The sequence below is a fragment of the Hoplias malabaricus genome, chromosome 9, assembly GCF_029633855.1.
Source record: "Hoplias malabaricus isolate fHopMal1 chromosome 9, fHopMal1.hap1, whole genome shotgun sequence".
Lineage (NCBI taxonomy): Eukaryota > Metazoa > Chordata > Actinopteri > Characiformes > Erythrinidae > Hoplias > Hoplias malabaricus.
Genome location: NC_089808.1, coordinates 25,717,268 through 25,737,085, shown reverse-complemented (window position 1 = coordinate 25,737,085; position 19,818 = coordinate 25,717,268). Strand labels below are relative to the sequence as shown.

Genomic DNA, 19,818 nt, shown 5'->3' with positions numbered 1-19,818 from the left:
CTAACCCTCGCTGCCAAGGAATGACACAAACAATGGAGGGATTGTGACAGCCGTACTCACCCGACCTGCAATAACACCCTACGAGATTTATGAGGCGCACGAGGAAAACAATCAAAACGACAGCATCATTCACCTTTCAGGAGATATTTCTGAGACTGGAACCTAGAAGATCCACTGGAGATCTGCTCAAGCAGCAGATGAACAGCACTTAGAAATATTACACATTGTTCGAGAACAGAACCTCTGTCGCTGCTTCTCCGGGGCTCAGTCCCGAATGAACATAGTAACGCAACTCTGGCTCATGTGCAGCTTCTCTCCCCACAGACTCAGCCTTAAACTGGACAGGAGTCAGCCGGAGGAAGTTGGACAGGGCCCTCGCTTCTAAAAAAGACAAGGCCAACTAGGAGGCCCTAAAATAGGCTGTGCTCTTCCCTCTTTCACAATTACACAACCTGTTTGTGCTAAATCCGTCCGAGCGATTGTGCACAAACTGCTTTTCATCATTATTACTCAACCTCACGCTTTCTGCTGTTTCATTTTTCAACACGACACCGAGCCTCGCTTTCAGAGAGGACACCACAGTGCTTTTCAGCTCCGCACACAGCCGCTCTAACAAAGACATCCTCGATCCTGATACAGAGTCCCAATCCGATACTTCCACTTTCCACACTTCAGGTACATCATAGTTATTAAACAATATCTCACATTAAGAAAGAATCTGCCTGCGTCCAAGCTGCTGCATTTTGTTTTCTTTTTATAACAAAGTAAACAAATAGGTGTTTTCAAAAACAACTCATATAAATCCCACCCAGTGCAGCAGTATATACAGAACATTTCTAAATGTGGTTGGTGTGGTACAGTAGCAACACCACTGGCTCCCATGTGAGAGACCTGGGTTCAGTTCCTTGGGCAAGACTCCTAACACTGTTGGCCTACCTGTAATACCACTGACCTCGCTCTGGATAAGAGCCATAAAGGAGTAAAATATTCCCAAGACCATGCTAAAGTGCTGGAGACAGTCACCCGGAGCGAGGCCCGAACCCACACCCTCTAGGACCCTGGAGCTATGACAGAGACACAGCTAAAACATATTACATTAAAAAAAATTATCATCCATTATTATGCAAAGAATATGGCCACTTTTATCTTCCAATACAATTCGCTCTTTTTTTTTTCTAACTTGTTTTAACTAACGGGCGGCACAGTGGAGCAGCGGGTAGTGTCTCTGTCACAGCTCCAGGGACCTGGAGGTTGTGGATTCGAGTCCCGCTCTGGGTGACTGTCCGTGAGGAGTGTAGTGTGTTCTCCCCATGTCCGTGTGGGTTTCCTCCGGGTGCCCCGGTTTCTACATAATTCACAAAATACACTGTACACAGACAGACAGCACTAGAGTTCAGATTCACACAGATGAATAAATATAAATGATGTGTGTTAGAAATATATACTGCACTGTTAAGATCTAGATTCAGTCGTTTTAGGACGTGTGTAGTGCACTACAGAGGGAGGATGAAGTGATTCGGGATTAAACCTCTGTTTCTCTCATGAGGCGTGGTGTTTTGATGTCTCTCTTTAAGAGGTACTATAGCCCCCTACTGGATTTGGGTGAGAATGCAGCCGTTTTCGTATTCATCAAAACAGAGAGAGGACAATCTAAGTTTTTAAAAATAAACAGAGCTGTGTGGACTGATATAAAGGGTATAAAGGGCTGGAGAGGGCTGAGGGGAGACAGAGGAAAAGAGAGAGAGAGACTGAGACTGTTCTGCTTTGTTTTTTCAAGCCCAGAGCCTGTCTATTTTGATTTTGATGAAATGTTTGTGAGTATAAATAAACGTCCCGAAGGCCAAACCTCTCCTTCCTCTGGCGTCCTCCTTCCTGAGGTGGCAAACAGCTTCCCACAAATACTTTTCCTTTTGAGTGAAGTACAGGGTTGAGTTCTGCTCTCCTCCACACACCTCTGCAGCTACATTCATCCACACAGAAGATTACAGAGCCAACCACAGAGAGCTCTTCACAGAACTGACCTCAGTCTGTAATAAACTCATTCAGCTCATATCTAACAACAACTCCGCCACGGCAAATCTCTTCATGTGGCTTCTGAGGTTTTCCGAATTTCCTCAACACACTTTTGTTTATTTACACCACTACAGAGCCGTGAAATGGAAGGAATCACAAAGTTTAACACAGGACCCAAACAAACTAAACATTACAGCAGCTCGTTCAACCACCGGCTGCAGATTGCCGCACATTTACTGTAGAAACACGGGCAAAAATGACATTAGTGACCTCCTACAGAATACGGTCAGGTCCTCTGTGTTGTCCACTGTGGGTTTTTTTAGTGTTTTATTATGGTATTTTAAGTGTTAGTTATTTAGTATATTTAAATATTTTAGATTCCAATTCCAGTGTCTGACCACTCTAGCGTTTCTCCTTAGAGTTCGCTGCTCTTAAAAAGTGCGTAACTGCATTATTATACTATTACATTACTGTTATAATCAATAAACATTACAAAAAACAATAAAAATTCTTGTAAAAGAATTACAATTATTCATTCATTCATTGCCTGTAACACTGATCTAGTTCAGGGCGGCAGTGGGTCTGGAGCCTACCCGGAATCACTGGGCGCAAGGCGGGAACACACCCTGGAGAGGGCGCCAGTCCTTCACAGGGCGACACACACTCACACATTCCCTCACACACTCACACCTACGGACACTTTTTAGTCACCAATCCACCTACCAACGTGTGTTTTTGGAGTGTGGGTGGAAACAGGAGCACCCAGAGGAAACCCACGCAGACACAGGGAGAACACACCAACACCACCTGCTGCTCCACTGTGCCGCCCGGAAGTACAATACTATACAATTAAATAGCTTCTCACAATTATTTCTGGGGCAATATACTGACCACTAAATATGGCCAATGTGACAACAAAAAAACAAAATAACAACAAAACAACCATCTATTTCCATCAAAAATAAAGCCACCTCTAACCCAGAACTCCATTTATGGCCCTGACGGAAAAAATGCTCTAGTAGCTACCATCAAATCCTCACAGTAATGTTCCAAATGTGTGTGAAGCTTTCCCAGAGGAGTAGAGCCAGCTACAAACACTCTCTCTACAAAGTTTGTTTTATAACACCCCTCTGGCCGCCTCTTGGCATTGGGCCTGGTGACATTGGGCTCATGTGTAGCTGCTTCAAGATTAAAAACACAAACACAGCAGTGAGTTGAGAGGGAAGAGACATCCAAAAACGCTTGCGGTCCATGGCCAAGTTTGTCAAACGCCCGGTCGTATTTATTCGCTCTGTTTCGGGACGTGATTCTGAGGCCACGACAATGGCCTTCCATCACAGACACGTATCCTTATTCTCTCTCTTTTCTCCTCACTTCTCCACCACTTCTCCCTGCTTCTCAGGTGAAACTCCAACTCTGTGTTTCATGGAAAAACAAACACTGAGGGAACACACTGCGACATTCAAATGGCAATCTCTCTCAGTCTGTCTGTCTGTCTCTCTATTGGTCTGCCTCTCTCTCTCCCCATCTGTCTGTCTGTCTGTCTCTCCCCATCTGTCTCTCTCTCTCCCTGTCGGTCTCTCCCCATCATTCTCTCTCTCTCTCTCTCTCTCTCTCTCTCTCTCCCTCGCTGTCTGTCTCTCTCTCTCGCTGTTTGTGCCTGTCTCTCTCTTTCTCTTTATCTGTCTCTCTGTCTGTCTATTACACTGCCATTGTGAAGCAAAGCTATAAATATGAGTGAAGACCTGATATTAAAGTCCAGATATTGTGATATGGTTTTAACAATTTACTCTTTTACTCCCCATCTCAGATTATACATTTATAATTGTGCTCATAGCTTTTTAACATCAGTTTTTATGTTTATCTTTCTGTAATTAACACTGTTGAGTCTGTAGTGGGCAGGGAACATCTACAAAACAAATGCTGCTCATAAAATACAGAGAAAGAAACGAAAATCTCAGGCAATAAGGCATGAAAATAAGAAAGGACATGTTAACATATTAGAAATGTATATGACATATAACAAAATTTATCTTGAAAATGTAATAGAAATGTGCACAAAAATGAAACTGTGTGTTGTCCTGTGTTTTACATGTTACTCTTATTTACCCTAATATCAGCCTCTGTTTCAAATATCTGCACCGGTCTTAGCCTAATACTGCACTGATTTAATAATTTAGTATTTTTTTTTTCATCTTTTGCACAGCACTGTGGAGTCTGTAGTTGTGCAGAGATAATATACTTAACAAACGAGGTCCATAGCATTAATATTTAGAGTGATAAACAGTAAAAATTCCCTTTAAACTAACAGATGTTCTTAAATTCAGGTATCCCAATCCTATTCAAATAAAATTTTATAAATATAATTTTTTCCCCTATTTTATTGTAATATTGTATGTCAGTGTTCAATGTGGTGTAGTTTGTAGTATCAGAAGAATAAGAAATAACAATTAAACTGACAGATAAATAAAAGTATCATACAAGTACAGATTTAAAGCAGCTTACTGACAGCACTCTAGTTCTCAATGAGTTTTAGAGTTTATAGCTACATTCTTAGCATTGTTTTTAAATACACTGACTTAAAGATCACACATTCCACACAGATTAACATTTATACAGTGTTTTAATCTTTTGCACAGCACTGTTGAGTCTGTAGTTGTGTGGAGATCAAGTGCAGAGCAAATGGAGTCCATTCCATCAAAAATGTTGAGAAACAAAAGGTACATTTGTGAAACACTGACATAAAATACAAAATAAACAGGACTTACAGTCTTCACTGCTTAGCTGGCAATATATGAGTTCCTAGATCTACTGTTTTCAGAATTTTTTTTCACCCTACGTGTGATTAATAATCACTAATGCTATGCAAATTAATGATATACAAAATTGTCATATTCCATTTTTTTTTCTTGTCCTTTCAGTAATCAATACTGTTTAGTTTGTAGCTAGTTGTGCTGGAATTATCTGGAGCAAAATGACACCCACTGAATTAAAATATAGAGAAAGAATTTATAAAAATAATTGTGATTAAAAATAAAAATGCAAAAGTGCTTACTTTGCTTTGCACAACACTGTTTATTTTGTAGTAGCAGTAGCAAAAACTGACAATAACAGAGGCATAATTGAATAAAAAGTGAAAAAGTACTTTCTGCACAGACTGGTTAGCAATGTAATATATTTAGGTTTATATACTTTAACTGACTTAAGGCTACTGTTATGCAAATTAATACGTATAAATGTATTTTTAAAATGTTATTTTACTAGCTAGTTTGCTGTCAAAAGCCAAGTCTGTCAGAACATAATAAGGTCATAACATTAAAATGTGGAGAAAAAAATTGTAAAAACTGCAGAATAAAAGAACAAAATGAGAGTAAAATATAGAGTAAAAGAACTTACTTTCTGCTCTGCTGGAACTCCACAGGGCGCAGAGAACCCAGATGAGTTTTACAGTCATCAGCTTCATCATGAACCTCAGAAAAGCGCTTTAAATCTCACTTCCGAGCAATAAAGGCGCCCTTTCTAAGCAGGACGCGTTTATCGGGGCGATATTTACAGTCCAAACTTATAAAAATGAACAGAAATCTCTTGGTCCTCTTTAAAAATGGGCGGAGAACAAAGTTCAACGTCTTCACTTTATTCCAATCCTATTAGCTTAGCATAGTCTAACCTAGCTTAGCTTTCCCTAACTTTCTCACTCACTGCGGCTTAACTGTCGATGTATAGTCATCTGCATGCGGACAGTTTTACTTCCAGAGCCTTTAAAATCCTTCATCTTTACACCAATGGAGTCACAAACGCTTCTTATTGCTTATTTCCCTTATTTTAATTGGGTTAGCTGCAGCATAGCCGAAAAACAAACAGCCTAACAGGAGCTTGAACTCTCACCACTTTTCAACTCTGAATTTTAACACATTTTGTGCCAAATCAACTCCCTTTTAAGGCTGGAAATGCAATGATTTTAAACTGCCTCGCTCCTGCTGATGTCTACACTCTAATATCTCTGAAATTAGTTTAATGTAAATATGGTATTTTAGGGGAAAATGTCCCAAAAATCAATAATTCTTCATGTTCAGCCTCCAATGAGCACTGGTTACTGCAACGTGTCCAAAAATCTCATTCTTTATATCTAATCAATTAATCAAAGAAGAGCTTGCCAACTGTGAAATCCTTCGAAACAGACCATAAGTATTTCAGCTACTCATTTAACGACTGAGCTAGCTATATTTCTAATATTCTGCAGATAAACAACCAAAGCGCTGATATTCTTAATATTACAAAATTTTATCAAGAAAACAGCAACATCTAAAGCAAATATATCAGCCCTTGATATTAACCCTCTGAACTCTAATAGAGCTCAAAACACAAGATAATGTCTAATATTTCAAAATTTATTCACCCTAAGACCAACTGCAGCAAAAAAAAAAAAATAAAACGCTCAGAGCACTGGAACTGCATTCTCTAATTCAGATACAGAGGAGCAGCTTCTACAGCAAAAACAGCAGAGATTTCACAGCTGTTACTCCCCCCCTCCAAAAAAAAACAAAAAAAACAAAAAACGTCAAAAATTAAGAATTTTTCATCTGGGCTTTATTTCTGCCTTCTTCTATTTTCTCCCCTTTGCATGTCTGCTCCTATGCCTGTTTTTCGTCCTGAATCTATAACGAAATGGACGAAATTGTGTGTAATCTCCTCGTCTGCTCCAGATCTTCTTTTCTTCGTGTATTCTTCCCCCGTGAATCCCAGAGTAAGCACACCACCGCAGAGGAATATGAAGGCACAGAAGCCGTTTAATAAGACATTAGGATTATTTCCCCCTACGTTAGAGGTAGCTGGTGGATTTGACATGTGTGAGAGTCTTTCTCACTTTCCCTCCCTCTTTCTCTTGGCAGAGTCTCAAATCTCTCTCTCACGCCTACATAGTGCACTACAAAGTCCATAAAACTGCGCCTGTGTCACAAATCACACACTTAATCACATTACACGCCGCAATAATGCGGACTGTATATTTATACAATCTTCCAACGTGCTTGTTTGCGGTTTTGGACACAGCATGAAACTTATCCAAAGAAGAAACTCCGGGTCTGTCCTAAATCTGGCCCTCATCCTTACACTGTACACTACAAAGGCCATATGCTTTTGCCCCGTATCAGAAATTCAAGCACTTTAAATACCACAACAAAGAGTGCACCATTGATTTACACAGACATTAAGAGGCATCAAATGGGTCCTGTCCCAAATCTTGTCCTAAATTCCTTATTGAAATTCACACTATGGTGAAGGTAAGTGTTCAAGGCATCATACATTTGTAAACAGAACTGAGATATGCCCGGCTAATGTTTACATCATTAAAGAGTATCTACCCCTAAGACGTTTTATCATTGAAAACGGGAAATGTTGTGCTTTGTAAAAATTTGACAAATGTAATCTTAAAAGCGTTTGAAAACATATTTACAAGCAGTCTACATAAAAACAAACATTTTCTGTGGTCCGTTCTGCCTCTGCAGCGCCCTCTTATGTTCAAATCTATGAAAAATAGTTAAATTACTAATTGTTAAAAGAGTTCCTCAAAGTCAAAGAGCAATTAAAGACCAGCAGTAGCCAGTTTGATCTTAGTCTTGGTTGCAAATTTTTTCCTGAACAATGTTTCAGAGCAATAAATAATTTTGGAAATGATTCCAAAGCTTATACTTGTTATAAAACAGCAGTTCTACTAACACCTAGTGGCTGCCTCAGTCTGGGGGACCCACTCCACGGAGCAGAAGCTACTTTATTCATTGACTGGAGGTGGCTAGGAAGGAAATGTTCTGCTTAGCCTTTATACACACACACACACACACACACACACACACACACACACACACACACAAACACACTAGGAACAAAATATGTAAGGCTGCAAGCGTGTGGAATGAGACACAGCCAGAGAAAAGTCTTTCAGCTTTACATTAAAATCTAATTAATTATTTGGAGTCTAGAGACCATTATTTAATAAACTAGGGCACTAAAAAGGGAGAGATTTGAGACACAGACCTACCCTCCTTTGCTAACTCTCTCTCTCTCTCTCTCTCTCTCTCTCTCTCTCTCTCTCTCTCTCTGAATCTGAGCCACTGAACACATGGGACACTGAGCAAATCTGGACTGGACGTGGCCCTAGAGCCTGGACAGAAGATCAGTAACTTTAATGATAGACGTGTGAAAAATCTTAAACCCATTCTACTGTAAAAATAAATTAATAATCTACATTCATTATTTGTAAGCGCTTATCCAGTTCAGGGTCATGGTGGGTCCAGAGCCCACCTGGAATCATTGGGCACAAGGCGTGAATACCCCCTGGAGGGGGCGGCAGTCCTTCACAGGGCAACACACACTCACACATTCACTCACACACTCACACCTACGGACACTTTTAAGTCGCCAATCCACCTACCAACGTATGTTTTTGGACTGTGGGAGGAAACCAGAGCACCCGGAGGAAACCCACATGGACACAGGGAGAACACACCAACTCCTCACAGACAGTCACCAGGCAGGGATCGAATCCACAACCTCCAGGTCCCTGGAGCTGTCGGACTGCGACACTGTTCGAGCAGGGATTGAACCCACAACCTCCAGGCCCCTGGAGCTGTGGGACTGCGACACTACCTCCTGCGCCACCATGCCGCCCTTTATAAAGGCTACAATTATTGTAAAAGGGAACATGCTTTTTGACTATGGTGCATAAAACCCATTAGACATGATGAGAGGCTGTAACTCAGGTCTCAGAATCCCTCAAAGTTAAGACAATTATTTATTTTTCATCCCAAAAACCAACAAAATAAAAACACAACATAAAATTGTACAAACATCCTCAATATAAACCAGTCCAGAGTTTAACGGTGTCTCCTGCTTGTCTTTACACCAGCGTCCACATCCTTTCAGACCCACAGTATAGCGTTGTTCTTGTTTTCTTGTTGATGTTTCTCTAACTGATGGTACGTTTTCTTTCTTCAGTGCAGGGTCAGTAGAGTCTCTGTCACTGCCACTCTGGGCTCAGCACTGCAGAAACAGCACTATGTATCTTATGGGTGATGGTAGGAGAAGGTTAGTGTTCTCCTCCGAGCGTGTTGAGTTGATGAACGGAGGTTAGTGTTCTCCTCAGAGCGTGTTGAGTTGATGAACAGAGGTTAGTGTTCTCCTCAGAGCGTGTTGAGTTGATGAACAGAGGTTAGTGTTCTCCTCAGAGCGTGTTGAGTTGATGAACAGAGGTTAGTGTTCTCCTCAGAGCGTGTTGAATCTGATGTAAATGTATCTAGTTGTTGGCTGTCTCTGATTCTTTTATTGTAGGTATTATATAAGAAAGGAAACGTGTGTGTGTGTGTGTGTGTGTGTGTGTGCCTGCGTGCATGCGTGCCTGTGTGTTCTCTGCTGAGAGTCTCTGTGTCTCTGTGTCAGTGATGTTTCCTGAATTTAGATGTGTGTGTGAACACTCTGTGCTGTTCCTGGAGTGTGTGTGTGTGTGTGTGTGTGTGTGTGTGTGTGTGTGTGTGAGGGTTTAAACAGGTAGCGGCACAGAAGCAATGTGTGTGTCGTATTTGTTTTTGTGTTCTGTGTCATGCTAATGATTCAGAGAACAACACGCTGTGGTTATGACTTTAATAAATCACTGTTAAATCAGGGAGTGTTCCCGGATCTGATCAGAACACTCTGCTCTCACCTCGGAGATGAAAGAGTGAGGATGACATCACTGACATGTCCCCGAGCACTGGGGCCTTCACGTCGTGTGGATTTTACCTGTGTTCACAAGGCTGTTTTCCTTTCCTGTCTTTATCACGCCTGATGAACCTTGCTGAGGTTAATATGTAAATGAGCTCTTTCCTGATTGGCTGTTCTTGGGGAAGGTGCTGTGAATGAGTGAGTGAAGACAGCAGTGCAGGTGGAATCACAGCACAGTCTCAGAGAGTTGCATTGCTGTTTGTCAGGGGCCCGGCTTGTCTCTCAGGTGAGAACAGAAATAGAAACGGAGCGAGAGGAAAAGAACATGCTGTTTATGAACCTGTGGAAATAACTCTATTTCCCTTCAATTATTCTCCAACAAACACTAGAACAAACAGGGCAATTACCACCACAGCACAGAGAGAGAGAGAGAGAGATGCAGAGTCTCTGACGGGGCACTACAGACTGACCAGTGTGTGTGTGTGTGTGTGTGTGTGATCCTTTGTGCCGACTGAGGGGTAAACGTGAGAGGAACTGAGCTTCATTTCTCCACATCAGTGAAGATAAAGCAAGCCCCCGAGAGCTTGGCTGATTTATCAGAGCAGTCACATGCCCCCTAAAAAGGCCCGACGTCCAACAACACGCTCCTTGAATAAGCCTCAGTTAGCACTCTCCCGAGTTTAGAGACATTTCCACCTTAAGTAATGTAACTGTAGCAGCAAAAATAAGTCAGTGTTACCGCCCTATGGAGCAGGAATAGAGCAACATCCTCCTTTCGGTTGGTGCTTTTCAGCGTTTGGAGCCTCTCCGTTGTCTAAAAACCTCCAGATGGCGTTTCTCTGCTGTGAGCAGAGAGAGAGAAAGCCTAGCATACTGGACAGAGACTCTTCTTTTTTTTTTTTTTTTTTACCCATTTACAGAACACTGGGGCTTCGTAAAACACATTAGAGCTGTTTCTAGCGCAAACCGACTGCAGAGCAGCACATGGAGAGGAGACAGTTTTTTTAAATCGTGAATGCTGCTTTTATGGATTTCCCTCTCGGTTAATGGGACCTTTAATTTAGCAGAACCTTTAACAGAACCTTTAATAGAGACTTTAAAAGAAAATTAAGAGAACCGTTAATAGAGAATTTAAAAGAACATTTTAGAGAACCCTTAACTGAATTTGTTAAGGAACATTTAACTGAGTCCTTATTAGAATCTTTAATGAAAGCTTTAATGGAACCTTTAACTGAACCTTTAATAGAGACTTTAAAAGCACATTTAACAAACAGAACCCTTAATTGAAAATATAAAGAAATATTTATTTGAATCCTTATTGGAACCTTTAAAGGCCAGTTTTGAAGTTAAGAACACGGTCGTGTCCTGGCGGGTTAAACTAATCATCTCAGGTATAACGTGGTCAATCGGGTGTAAAGAGCAGTTTTATAAACAGAGGACACATTGACTTTAATTTATTTTAAAATTTACTGTTGCTTATATTTGTTCCCTTCTGTTATTTCACAGTCAAAACCAACAAAAGAGTCTTCTCCACAAACCAGAATTACCCCGATTAGATAAATCTAAGTCTAAACTGAAGCCTAACTGATCTGGTGTAATACTCTGGTGACACCTAGTGGCCACAGGCGGAATCACAGTCAGAAAGTAACGAGTTTAAAAGGCTGCTCACCTAAATGTCCTAATTTTGGACCTAAACTGTGTTTACAGAGTTAATAATTATATAATATTAATATTTCACACCCACCGGGACCTTGTTAGTTCACTGAGGATTAATGTTTATGTCTACGACTTTAATTGTATAATTCAGTACTGTAAATACTCAGCAGTGAGGCAAAGCGAGGTGCACCTGCCTCTAAACTGAGTCATTAAAGTTAATTAGCCTTTATTTAAACTCGGGAGTACACGGAGGATGACCCTCGTTTACAATGTCACTGAGTACAGAGCAAACAGGGACTGATATTACACAAATATGAGTATAAGAAACATTATTAATAATAAAACAAAGTAGAAATTAGTTTTTTAAAAAAGAAGGAAAAACGCTCCCACGCTCCAACGCTCCAAACGCTCCCATGCTCCTACGGATTGGAGACTCAAAAGTGTCAGTAGGTGTGCATGTGTGAGTGTGTGTCGTCTTGTGAAGGACTGGCGCCTCCTCCAGGGTGTGTTCCTGCCCTGTGCCCAGTGATTCCGGGTAGGCTCCAGACCCACCACTGCCCTGAATTGGATCAGGGTTACAGACAATGAATAAATTTATAAAATGATAAAACAGAAGGCAGTAAGTGAAATACAAAAAGAAAACTATTGACAGATGTCCTCCAGGTCCCTGGAGCTGTGACAGAGACACTACCTGCTGCGCCACCGTGTGGCCCTGTGAGGAAATTTAAGATGTCTTTAATTGGAATTATGACTAATTTGAGCTAAAGGCAAGTTGTTTCTAAGCTACTTTCCGACTCATTAATTAACTGTTGATATCTGAAATTATTTCTGTAATTAACAGCAGAATCTTGAACAGGATCTTCCACCTCCTTAAAGGTAAAAAGTGACGAAACTGTGAGCAGTGTATCTCTAATAATCTTCAGAGACCCTGCAGAACCTGAGAGAGCAGAAAGGCAGAGGTTAACCCTAAGATTCCTGCAGCATTCTCCACTGTAAACACGGTAAAATATTACTGCTGAAAAAGTCCTCGTTTAGATTTTCACTCGAGTAAAAGTAGAAAAGTATCAAAAGTGAAAGTATCATGATTTAATACACCTCTAACATCCTCTTATTATTTCTGTAACAAGACTCTGCAGCATTCACTCTCTCCACTGTAAACAGGGCCCTGTAGGAGAGGAACTTCCTGCTGGATCTGATTCTGACTCTGGGTTCCTCAGGTTTCCTGCTGATACGAGTGCCGGAGTTCCCCAGCATCCTTCCCCTCCGTCTCCAAGGACAGAGCCGTGACCTCAGAAGAGCATTGTGTGTTAGCGCCGAACGGTGGAGGACACCCGCAGGGACCATACTTCTTCAGCAGTGGCCGTACAGAAACAGGGTTCAGTCCCCAGCTCGGGCAGGAGACTTTGATATATTTTGATGATGAGTCTGATAGTGATTTTCCTTAACATTCCCTGGCTTTTTGCTCTAATTTTCCTGTTCCATCTTAAATGGTGTAATCTTCAGAACGTGTCGGTGGCACCATTTTAAGGTGGAATGAGAAAATTCTGGATAAAGTGGTCAGCTTTGTATTCAAATTTATGAATGATAAGGAAGGTAAAGCAGATCTTTAGAGATGCTTCCGGACAAAATGCAGTGGGGACTTAATACTGTGTATTTAATCGTCTTAAAGTGAATGTCTACGATTGTGGGAAACCCAGTTATAAGCTCTGTGTTTTTTAATGGGGAACAGTGTGTTTGAAATAAAAATAAAATGTGGCTGAAGTGTAAATTGTCTGTAAGTGTTTATTCACTTTTTGAATTCCCACAGAAACTAATGTGTAACTTGAGCTATTTAGTTTGTAGCACTTTCACTCTGTGTTTACTTTCATGCAGTTAGCGCTTTTCTGAATTTAGAGTCAGTTCCACCTTAAGTAATGTAACTGTAACAGCAAAAATAAGTCAGTGTTACCCCCCTATGGAGCAGGAATAGAGCAACATCCTCATCTCGGTTGGTGCTTTTCAGCGTTTGGAGTCTACGTTTGGAGATTTGCTTTCTAGATGGCATTTCTCTGCTGTGAGCAGAGAGAGAGAAAGCCTAGCATACCAGACCCAGACACTTTGTTTTTTTTACACGTTTACAGACACTGGGGCTTTGTAAACACATTAGAGCTGTTTCCAGCACAAACCGACTGCAGGGCAGCACATGGAGAGGAGACACACTCAGAGCTTTTTACACAGGGTTTTTGATTAAAATCGTGAATATGCCTTTAAATAAAAAAACAAAGTTAAAACCTCAATTTCTACTGACCCCGATAAACAGAGGGCGACGGGAATTATTTCCTTCCTGATTGGCTAATCCGTGGGCAGCGTTCTGATTGGTTAGTGGGTAGACAGTATGCTGACTAGCTGGTTAGATCAGGTGTCAAAACAGGGTCAAATGTCTGCAGTTGAAGTCGAGCTGTGTGTGTCTCAAACCTCAGAATACTCTCTAGGTTTTAAAACCCTTTTTTTAAAACGTGAATTTGAATAATTGTTCCTTTTGGTTTCACATTCCAGTTCATTTGTGAAAATAAAGGGATCCCTCTTTGACTCCATATAAAAGATTTCAGACAGAAACAAAGGCATAAAGAGCAGATTCTTTCAATTTATTGATTTGATTTTATAAAAGTTAATGTTGAATAGAGTCACATTTTACAAAGCCTTTCCATTGTCACTGTGGTGTTTTACCATCAAAACAAACTCAGTCAATCAACCACTAACGTCTGTTAAAATATTAAAATATGCAAATATATGTAAAGACATGCATGAAGTGTGTGTATAAGAATATCTCTATAATAATAAATGAATGAGTTAAAGCCCAGGAAGAGGATTACTCAGATTAGCAAACTCCAGGCTTAAGGATAACTTAAGCCTGGAGATATGAGGGGCACACACACTGGACAGTACTTAACTCTGGGCTCAAGTTATCTGACTAACTCCTTAATCCTGCATCACCCGACATGTTACTGCTGATCCACAAAGTGAAAATAAACCAAAAAAAAAAAATGCTTTCCAGTGCTATTTCTGTAACATTTCTGCTTCCTGTTTACACTTAAATTTAAATCCTTACTCTATCTTCTCTGATCTTCTTCTTCTTTTATTGTAAGTCCTTTATTTAACTTTAATGGTGTTTATCTCATTCAACCTGCTTTAAAACCAAAGTCTGAAACATGGTCCGAACTGAAGCTACGTCTAATTTCAGATGTTCCCAGAGAACTGCAAATTAAACTTTACAAAAAACACATCCGTGTTTCAGAGTCTTCTCACAGAGATTGTTTTGAGGTGTTCTCACTCAGAAAATCCACAAAAACATGTCATTTGAAGTTTTGCACAAAGTTTTTGAAGTTTTGCACAAATCTGTAGCTGAGAACTGAATTTAAACATGAACAGAAAAGAAGAAATTATTGTGGCTACAAAAAAAAAAAATATTGACTGCACCTTTAATCAAATTCTAATCTGTGAAGTGGGACCCAAGCAGGTGCCAGCTTTGTATTTGTTCCTATTTTTAATGCCAATGTCTGCGCTCGTCTGCGAAGGCAAGGCTGATTCACAGCGCAATATGCAATATTTTTTACCTTAAAATTCCAGCATCAAAATCACATTGTGATGGTAATGAAGATGAATATGTTTTATTAATTTCTAATTAGAAATTTGACTTTAATACTCAGACTTTCAACTGGTCTTCAGAGACATCTCCGAATCACACCAGCATAGATCGGAATTTGAGATAACCCTTCCAGCAAGCACTAGCCCCAAATTGGTGCCTAAAGGTTTGTATCAGAGAGTCATAAACTGACACTACAGGGAACTCCAAGGAACTTTTATGACCCAAGGTCTCTGGGGTTAAGAGAAGAATCTTTGGTGATAGCAGAGAGGCACACAGACACAACCTTGATTATATGTCCTCTCACACATCTTGAAAGACTGTTAAAACCAAAAGAATCACACATTCCTTAATTCCTAAGTTTGAACAAGTTGCATATGTGTACAACTGTGTGAAATTAATTCTATTTGGACAATCAAAATGGGTGGAATTAATTTACATGTGTTTAAAATCACCTTTTTATATGAACTTATGTAGGAACCAAGTTGCCATATACTCTGTGAGTTATTTGGTTAAGAATTATGTAAAACATGGTTAGTCTGAATGATATTACTTTGTGTTAACATGTAATCTCTTATATTGCAAAAGTATGATTAAGAATTCTGGGATAATCATTCAACAGGGATCGTCTTCAAGTCTTTGTCTTGTCAAGTGTCATAAATTTTATGTGATGTCACTATCAAGATACAGGAAACAGCCAATCAGGAGCAAGAAATGCTCCAATCCTCAACCCCAATGAGGACCAATGAGGTATTCAAGACAGGTTTTCTAAAATATGGCTTAAAAACCCAGTGGCATGAAAAACTCAGTAAGTTTAATTTTTTTCAGCACTCAGAACAGAACAAGAACAGAAAGAAAATGTAGGAAGAACTTCTCTGTCTTGCTTCCAGAGGGCAATGCTTCTCAGCTAGGGTAGTCAGTTAAGGGAGAGCCCTGGCTTTCTCTAAAGCTCTCCAGTTCTCTGCAGGCGTCTCTCAGGCGTCAGCCTCTCTTATGGCTATCTCTTAAATAGCCATATTAAAAAATCTTGGGCCTCTCAAGCAGGGTCTAGATAGAACAAAACCAGAAGATTTACAAACCGGATTCCAAAAAAGTTGGGACACTAAACAAATTGTGAATAAACACTGAATGCAATGATGTGGAGGTGCCAACATCTAATATTATATTCAGACACTATAGAACTAATAGAACTAATCACAAATCACAGATCAAAAGTTTAAACTGAGAGAATGTATCATTTTAAGGGAAAAATATGTTGTTTCAAAATTTCATGGCGTCAACAAATCCCCAAAAAGTTGGGACAAGGCCATTTTTTACCACTGTGTGGCATCGCCCTTCTTCTTACAACACTCAGACGTCTGGGGACAGGAGACCAGTTTCTCAAGTTTAGAAATAGGAATGCTCTCCCATTCATGTCTAATACAGGCCTCTAACTGTTCAATCGTCTTGGGCCTTCTTTGTCGCACCTTCCTCTTTATGATGCGCTAAATGTTCTCTATAGGTGAAAGATCTGGACTGCAGGCTGCCATTTCAGTGCCCGGATCCTTCTCCTACGTAGCCATGATGTTGTGATTGCTGCAGAATGTGGTCTGGCATTATATTATTGAAAAATGCAGGGTCTTCCCTGAAAGAGATGACGTCTAGATGGGAGCATATGTTGTTCTAGAACCTGAACATAGTTCTCTGCATTAATGGTGCCTTTCCAGACATGCAAGCTGCCCATGCCACAAGCACTCATGCAACCCCATACCATCAGTGATGCAGGCTTCTGAACGGAGCGTTGATAACATCTTGGGTTATCCTTGTCCTCTCTGGTCCGGATGACATGGCGTCCCAGTGTTCCATAAAGAACTTCAAATCGTGACTCATCTGACCACAGAACAGTCTTCCATTTTGCCACACTCCATTTTAAAAGACCCCTGCCTCAGTGCAAACGTCTGAGCTTGTGGAGCTTGCTTAGAAATGGCTTCCTCTTTGCACTGTAGAGTTTCAGCTGGCAACGATGGATGTCACGGTGGATTGTGTTCACTGACAATGCTTTCTGGAAGTATTCCTGAGCCCATTCTGTTATTTCCTTGACAGTGGCATTCCTGTTTGAGGTGCAGTGATGTTTAAGGGCCCGGAGATCACGAGCATCCAGTAGAGTTTTTTGCTCAGGATGATTTTCTGAGCAAAGGCCCAAGAGAGACCTGCATGGACATGTCTCTCACCAGGAAGCAGATCAGCGATGACGGAGAATTCCCACAGAGACCTTCAGGACGCCATCAGCTCTGACGGAGTGGTCTCCCTCTCTGGCCAAGAAGGAGAAGAAGCACTCCAGCGGCTGCAGTGCTCCAGGAAGCCCGCGCCGGAAAGCACCGTGCATCAGTGACATGCTCCCAACTATCTCCAGTCCATCTTCAGGGATACGTAATGTCACATGGTTTCATTTCTTTCATAACTCAGGAGTGGTGCTGAACCTTTGCTGGATAAACTATAGACTTTTTAGAATTTAGGGTAATTATCATAGAGAAATTCCCTCATATATTAATCTCCCTGCTCCCTCATGTATCGCTGTATCATGTATCCATTTCATTATATGAACGTATAATCAATATTCATTATTTGATATTACAATTAATAAACCAGTTGTGTGATAAAACCAATTCTGCTGTATAATATGTAAAGTCATCTAACTTTGGACAGGTAAAGACACTACATATTATTTAATGGCTCCCAAACATGGAGCTTAACAAAATGAAATGAAATGATTATTAATTAATCAAATAATAATTAATTTTCATTGATGCCGCTATGTAGTATTTATGCTGCCGCAACGTGGGGCATAATTATTTTACTACAGTGATACTTCACTGAGCTGTAACAGGGAGAACAGAGCTTCTCACATTGCTACTGCCGGGTTGGTACTGTAGAAACTGCACTATGTAACTTTTGGAAGAAGGTAGGAAAACACCCCCTCCTTCTGTCCACTGATAACACCAGACACGATTTGGCATTTTTTGCTCATGTGTTCCCCCTAGTGCAGCAGAGTATAATTTTTAACTTTTACAGATCTGTCCTGAAATTAAGAAGAGTTAAAGGGTTTCCCTACCCTTCCCCAAAAGTTACAAAGTGCAGTTTCTGCAGTGCAGAGCCCAGAGCAGCAGTGAGAGAGGTTCTTTTCTCCCTGTTACAGGTCTGTGGAGCATCATAGTGATTTTGAAGATGGAATTTTAAAGGAAAAAATCTACAAAGTGTTCCTTTAAGTGAGAGATGGAGGGTTTTCACTCTCTTTGAGCCTTGATTGTTTTTCTCTGTGTTTCTTCATGAAGCAGAAGCCCGTGAACAGCAGAGCCGTCAGACACAGCACACACAACATTGCGTACACAATGTTCCTGCCGGAGTCTTCATAATAGAGAGAGAGAGAGAGAGAGAGAGAGAGACGATGAGAATCATCATCATCAGTATGCCCCTGTCCATTTAAAAATATGTATCTCCATTTTTGATGATGTCACGATGAATCGACCAATAGAAATGTACCAAAATTATTTGGAACAAAAACTTTTTACATTGACTTCCATTTTCTTTGGACAGTGACGAGTAATTCACATCAAATTAGCCTCTTTGTCTCTTCCGTCCTTGCTTTCTCTTGTTCTTTTCATCATTCCTCCCTTCCTCCTGTTCTCTACCACTCCCCCTCTTTCTATACTCTCTTTCTTTCTTTCTTTCTTTCTTTCTTTCTTTCTTTCTTTCTTTCGTTATACCTTCAGTTTCCAGTCCATGTCCTTCTGCAGAAGATGAGGACGAAGGTGAGGGGTCCTTTAATGGAGAGTCTGTGTTCACAGCAAAAGAGTCTAAAAACAAAAACACACCAGTAACGCACATTAAAAACTATACCTACTACACCTTTAATGCCCTCTACCTCTTTTCTTCCACTCTGTCCTTTCTTTTCATTTATTTTTACTTTCTTCATACCTTCAGCCTTCAATCCATTTGCTGATGAGGATGATGATGAGGAGGAAAACGATGAGGAAGATGAGAATGAAGGTGATGATGCCTTTACTGGAGAGTCTGTGTTCACAGTCAAAGATTCTAAAAACAAAAGCACATCAGTAACTCACATCAAAAACAACTTACTGCACCTTTAATATATATTTATCTTTCAATGCCTCATCCTCTCTTCCTTCTTCCCTTCCTTTTTCTTGTTCTATTCATCCATAATTATTACTGCCCTCTGTTCCCCCTCTCCTACTCAGGGAAGAGGGAGGGAGGGGAGAGGATTAGAGGATAAAGATGGAGAAGACGACAGAATTAAACATGAGTCATAAAATAACAGTTGTACCATCAGTGTCGTGTCCAGCTGCTGCTGAGGTGGAGGAGGAGGAAGTTGATGAAGGTGATGTGGCCTTTACTAGAGAGTCTTTATTTGAATCAAAAGAGTCTAAAAAAACAAACAAACAAAAAAACGTACATCAATAACTCACATCAAAAACTACTTATTGCACCTTTAATCCCTCTCACTTTAATCCCTTCTGTCTCTCACTCAAGATCTGAATTACTGACGTGACAAAATTTTATTAGTGTCCAAGCAATAACAGCATTATTTAAACACACAAAGCAGTAAACATCTGTATCAATATATATATATTAATTAAAATAATATCATTAAATGTGTTTATTAAATAATAATAATAATAATAATATTAAGAATAAAAAATACTGTATTTTATAACTATAAAAAAAAGGAAAAATTTAAATGTTATAATCTCAGTGATAAAATAATTTTCTCTCTCTCTGTCTCTCTCACTAGTGCTGTACCTCTCAGCGGGACGTTGATGGCCGTCACTATGCTTGTG

General features: G+C 40.3%; 1 protein-coding gene across 1 annotated transcript in view; it reads right to left on the bottom strand.

Moving 5' to 3' along the window:
- The window catches only part of insra (insulin receptor a), a 34,744-nt gene extending 27,944 nt beyond the window's left edge, over positions 1–6,800 (bottom strand). The window contains 1 exon segment of the mRNA XM_066682053.1: positions 5,410–6,800. Within this exon segment, the coding sequence (XP_066538150.1) occupies positions 5,410–5,479 (70 nt within the window). The 5' untranslated portion in view covers positions 5,480–6,800.
- Positions 6,801–19,818: the final 13,018 nt, after the last annotated feature.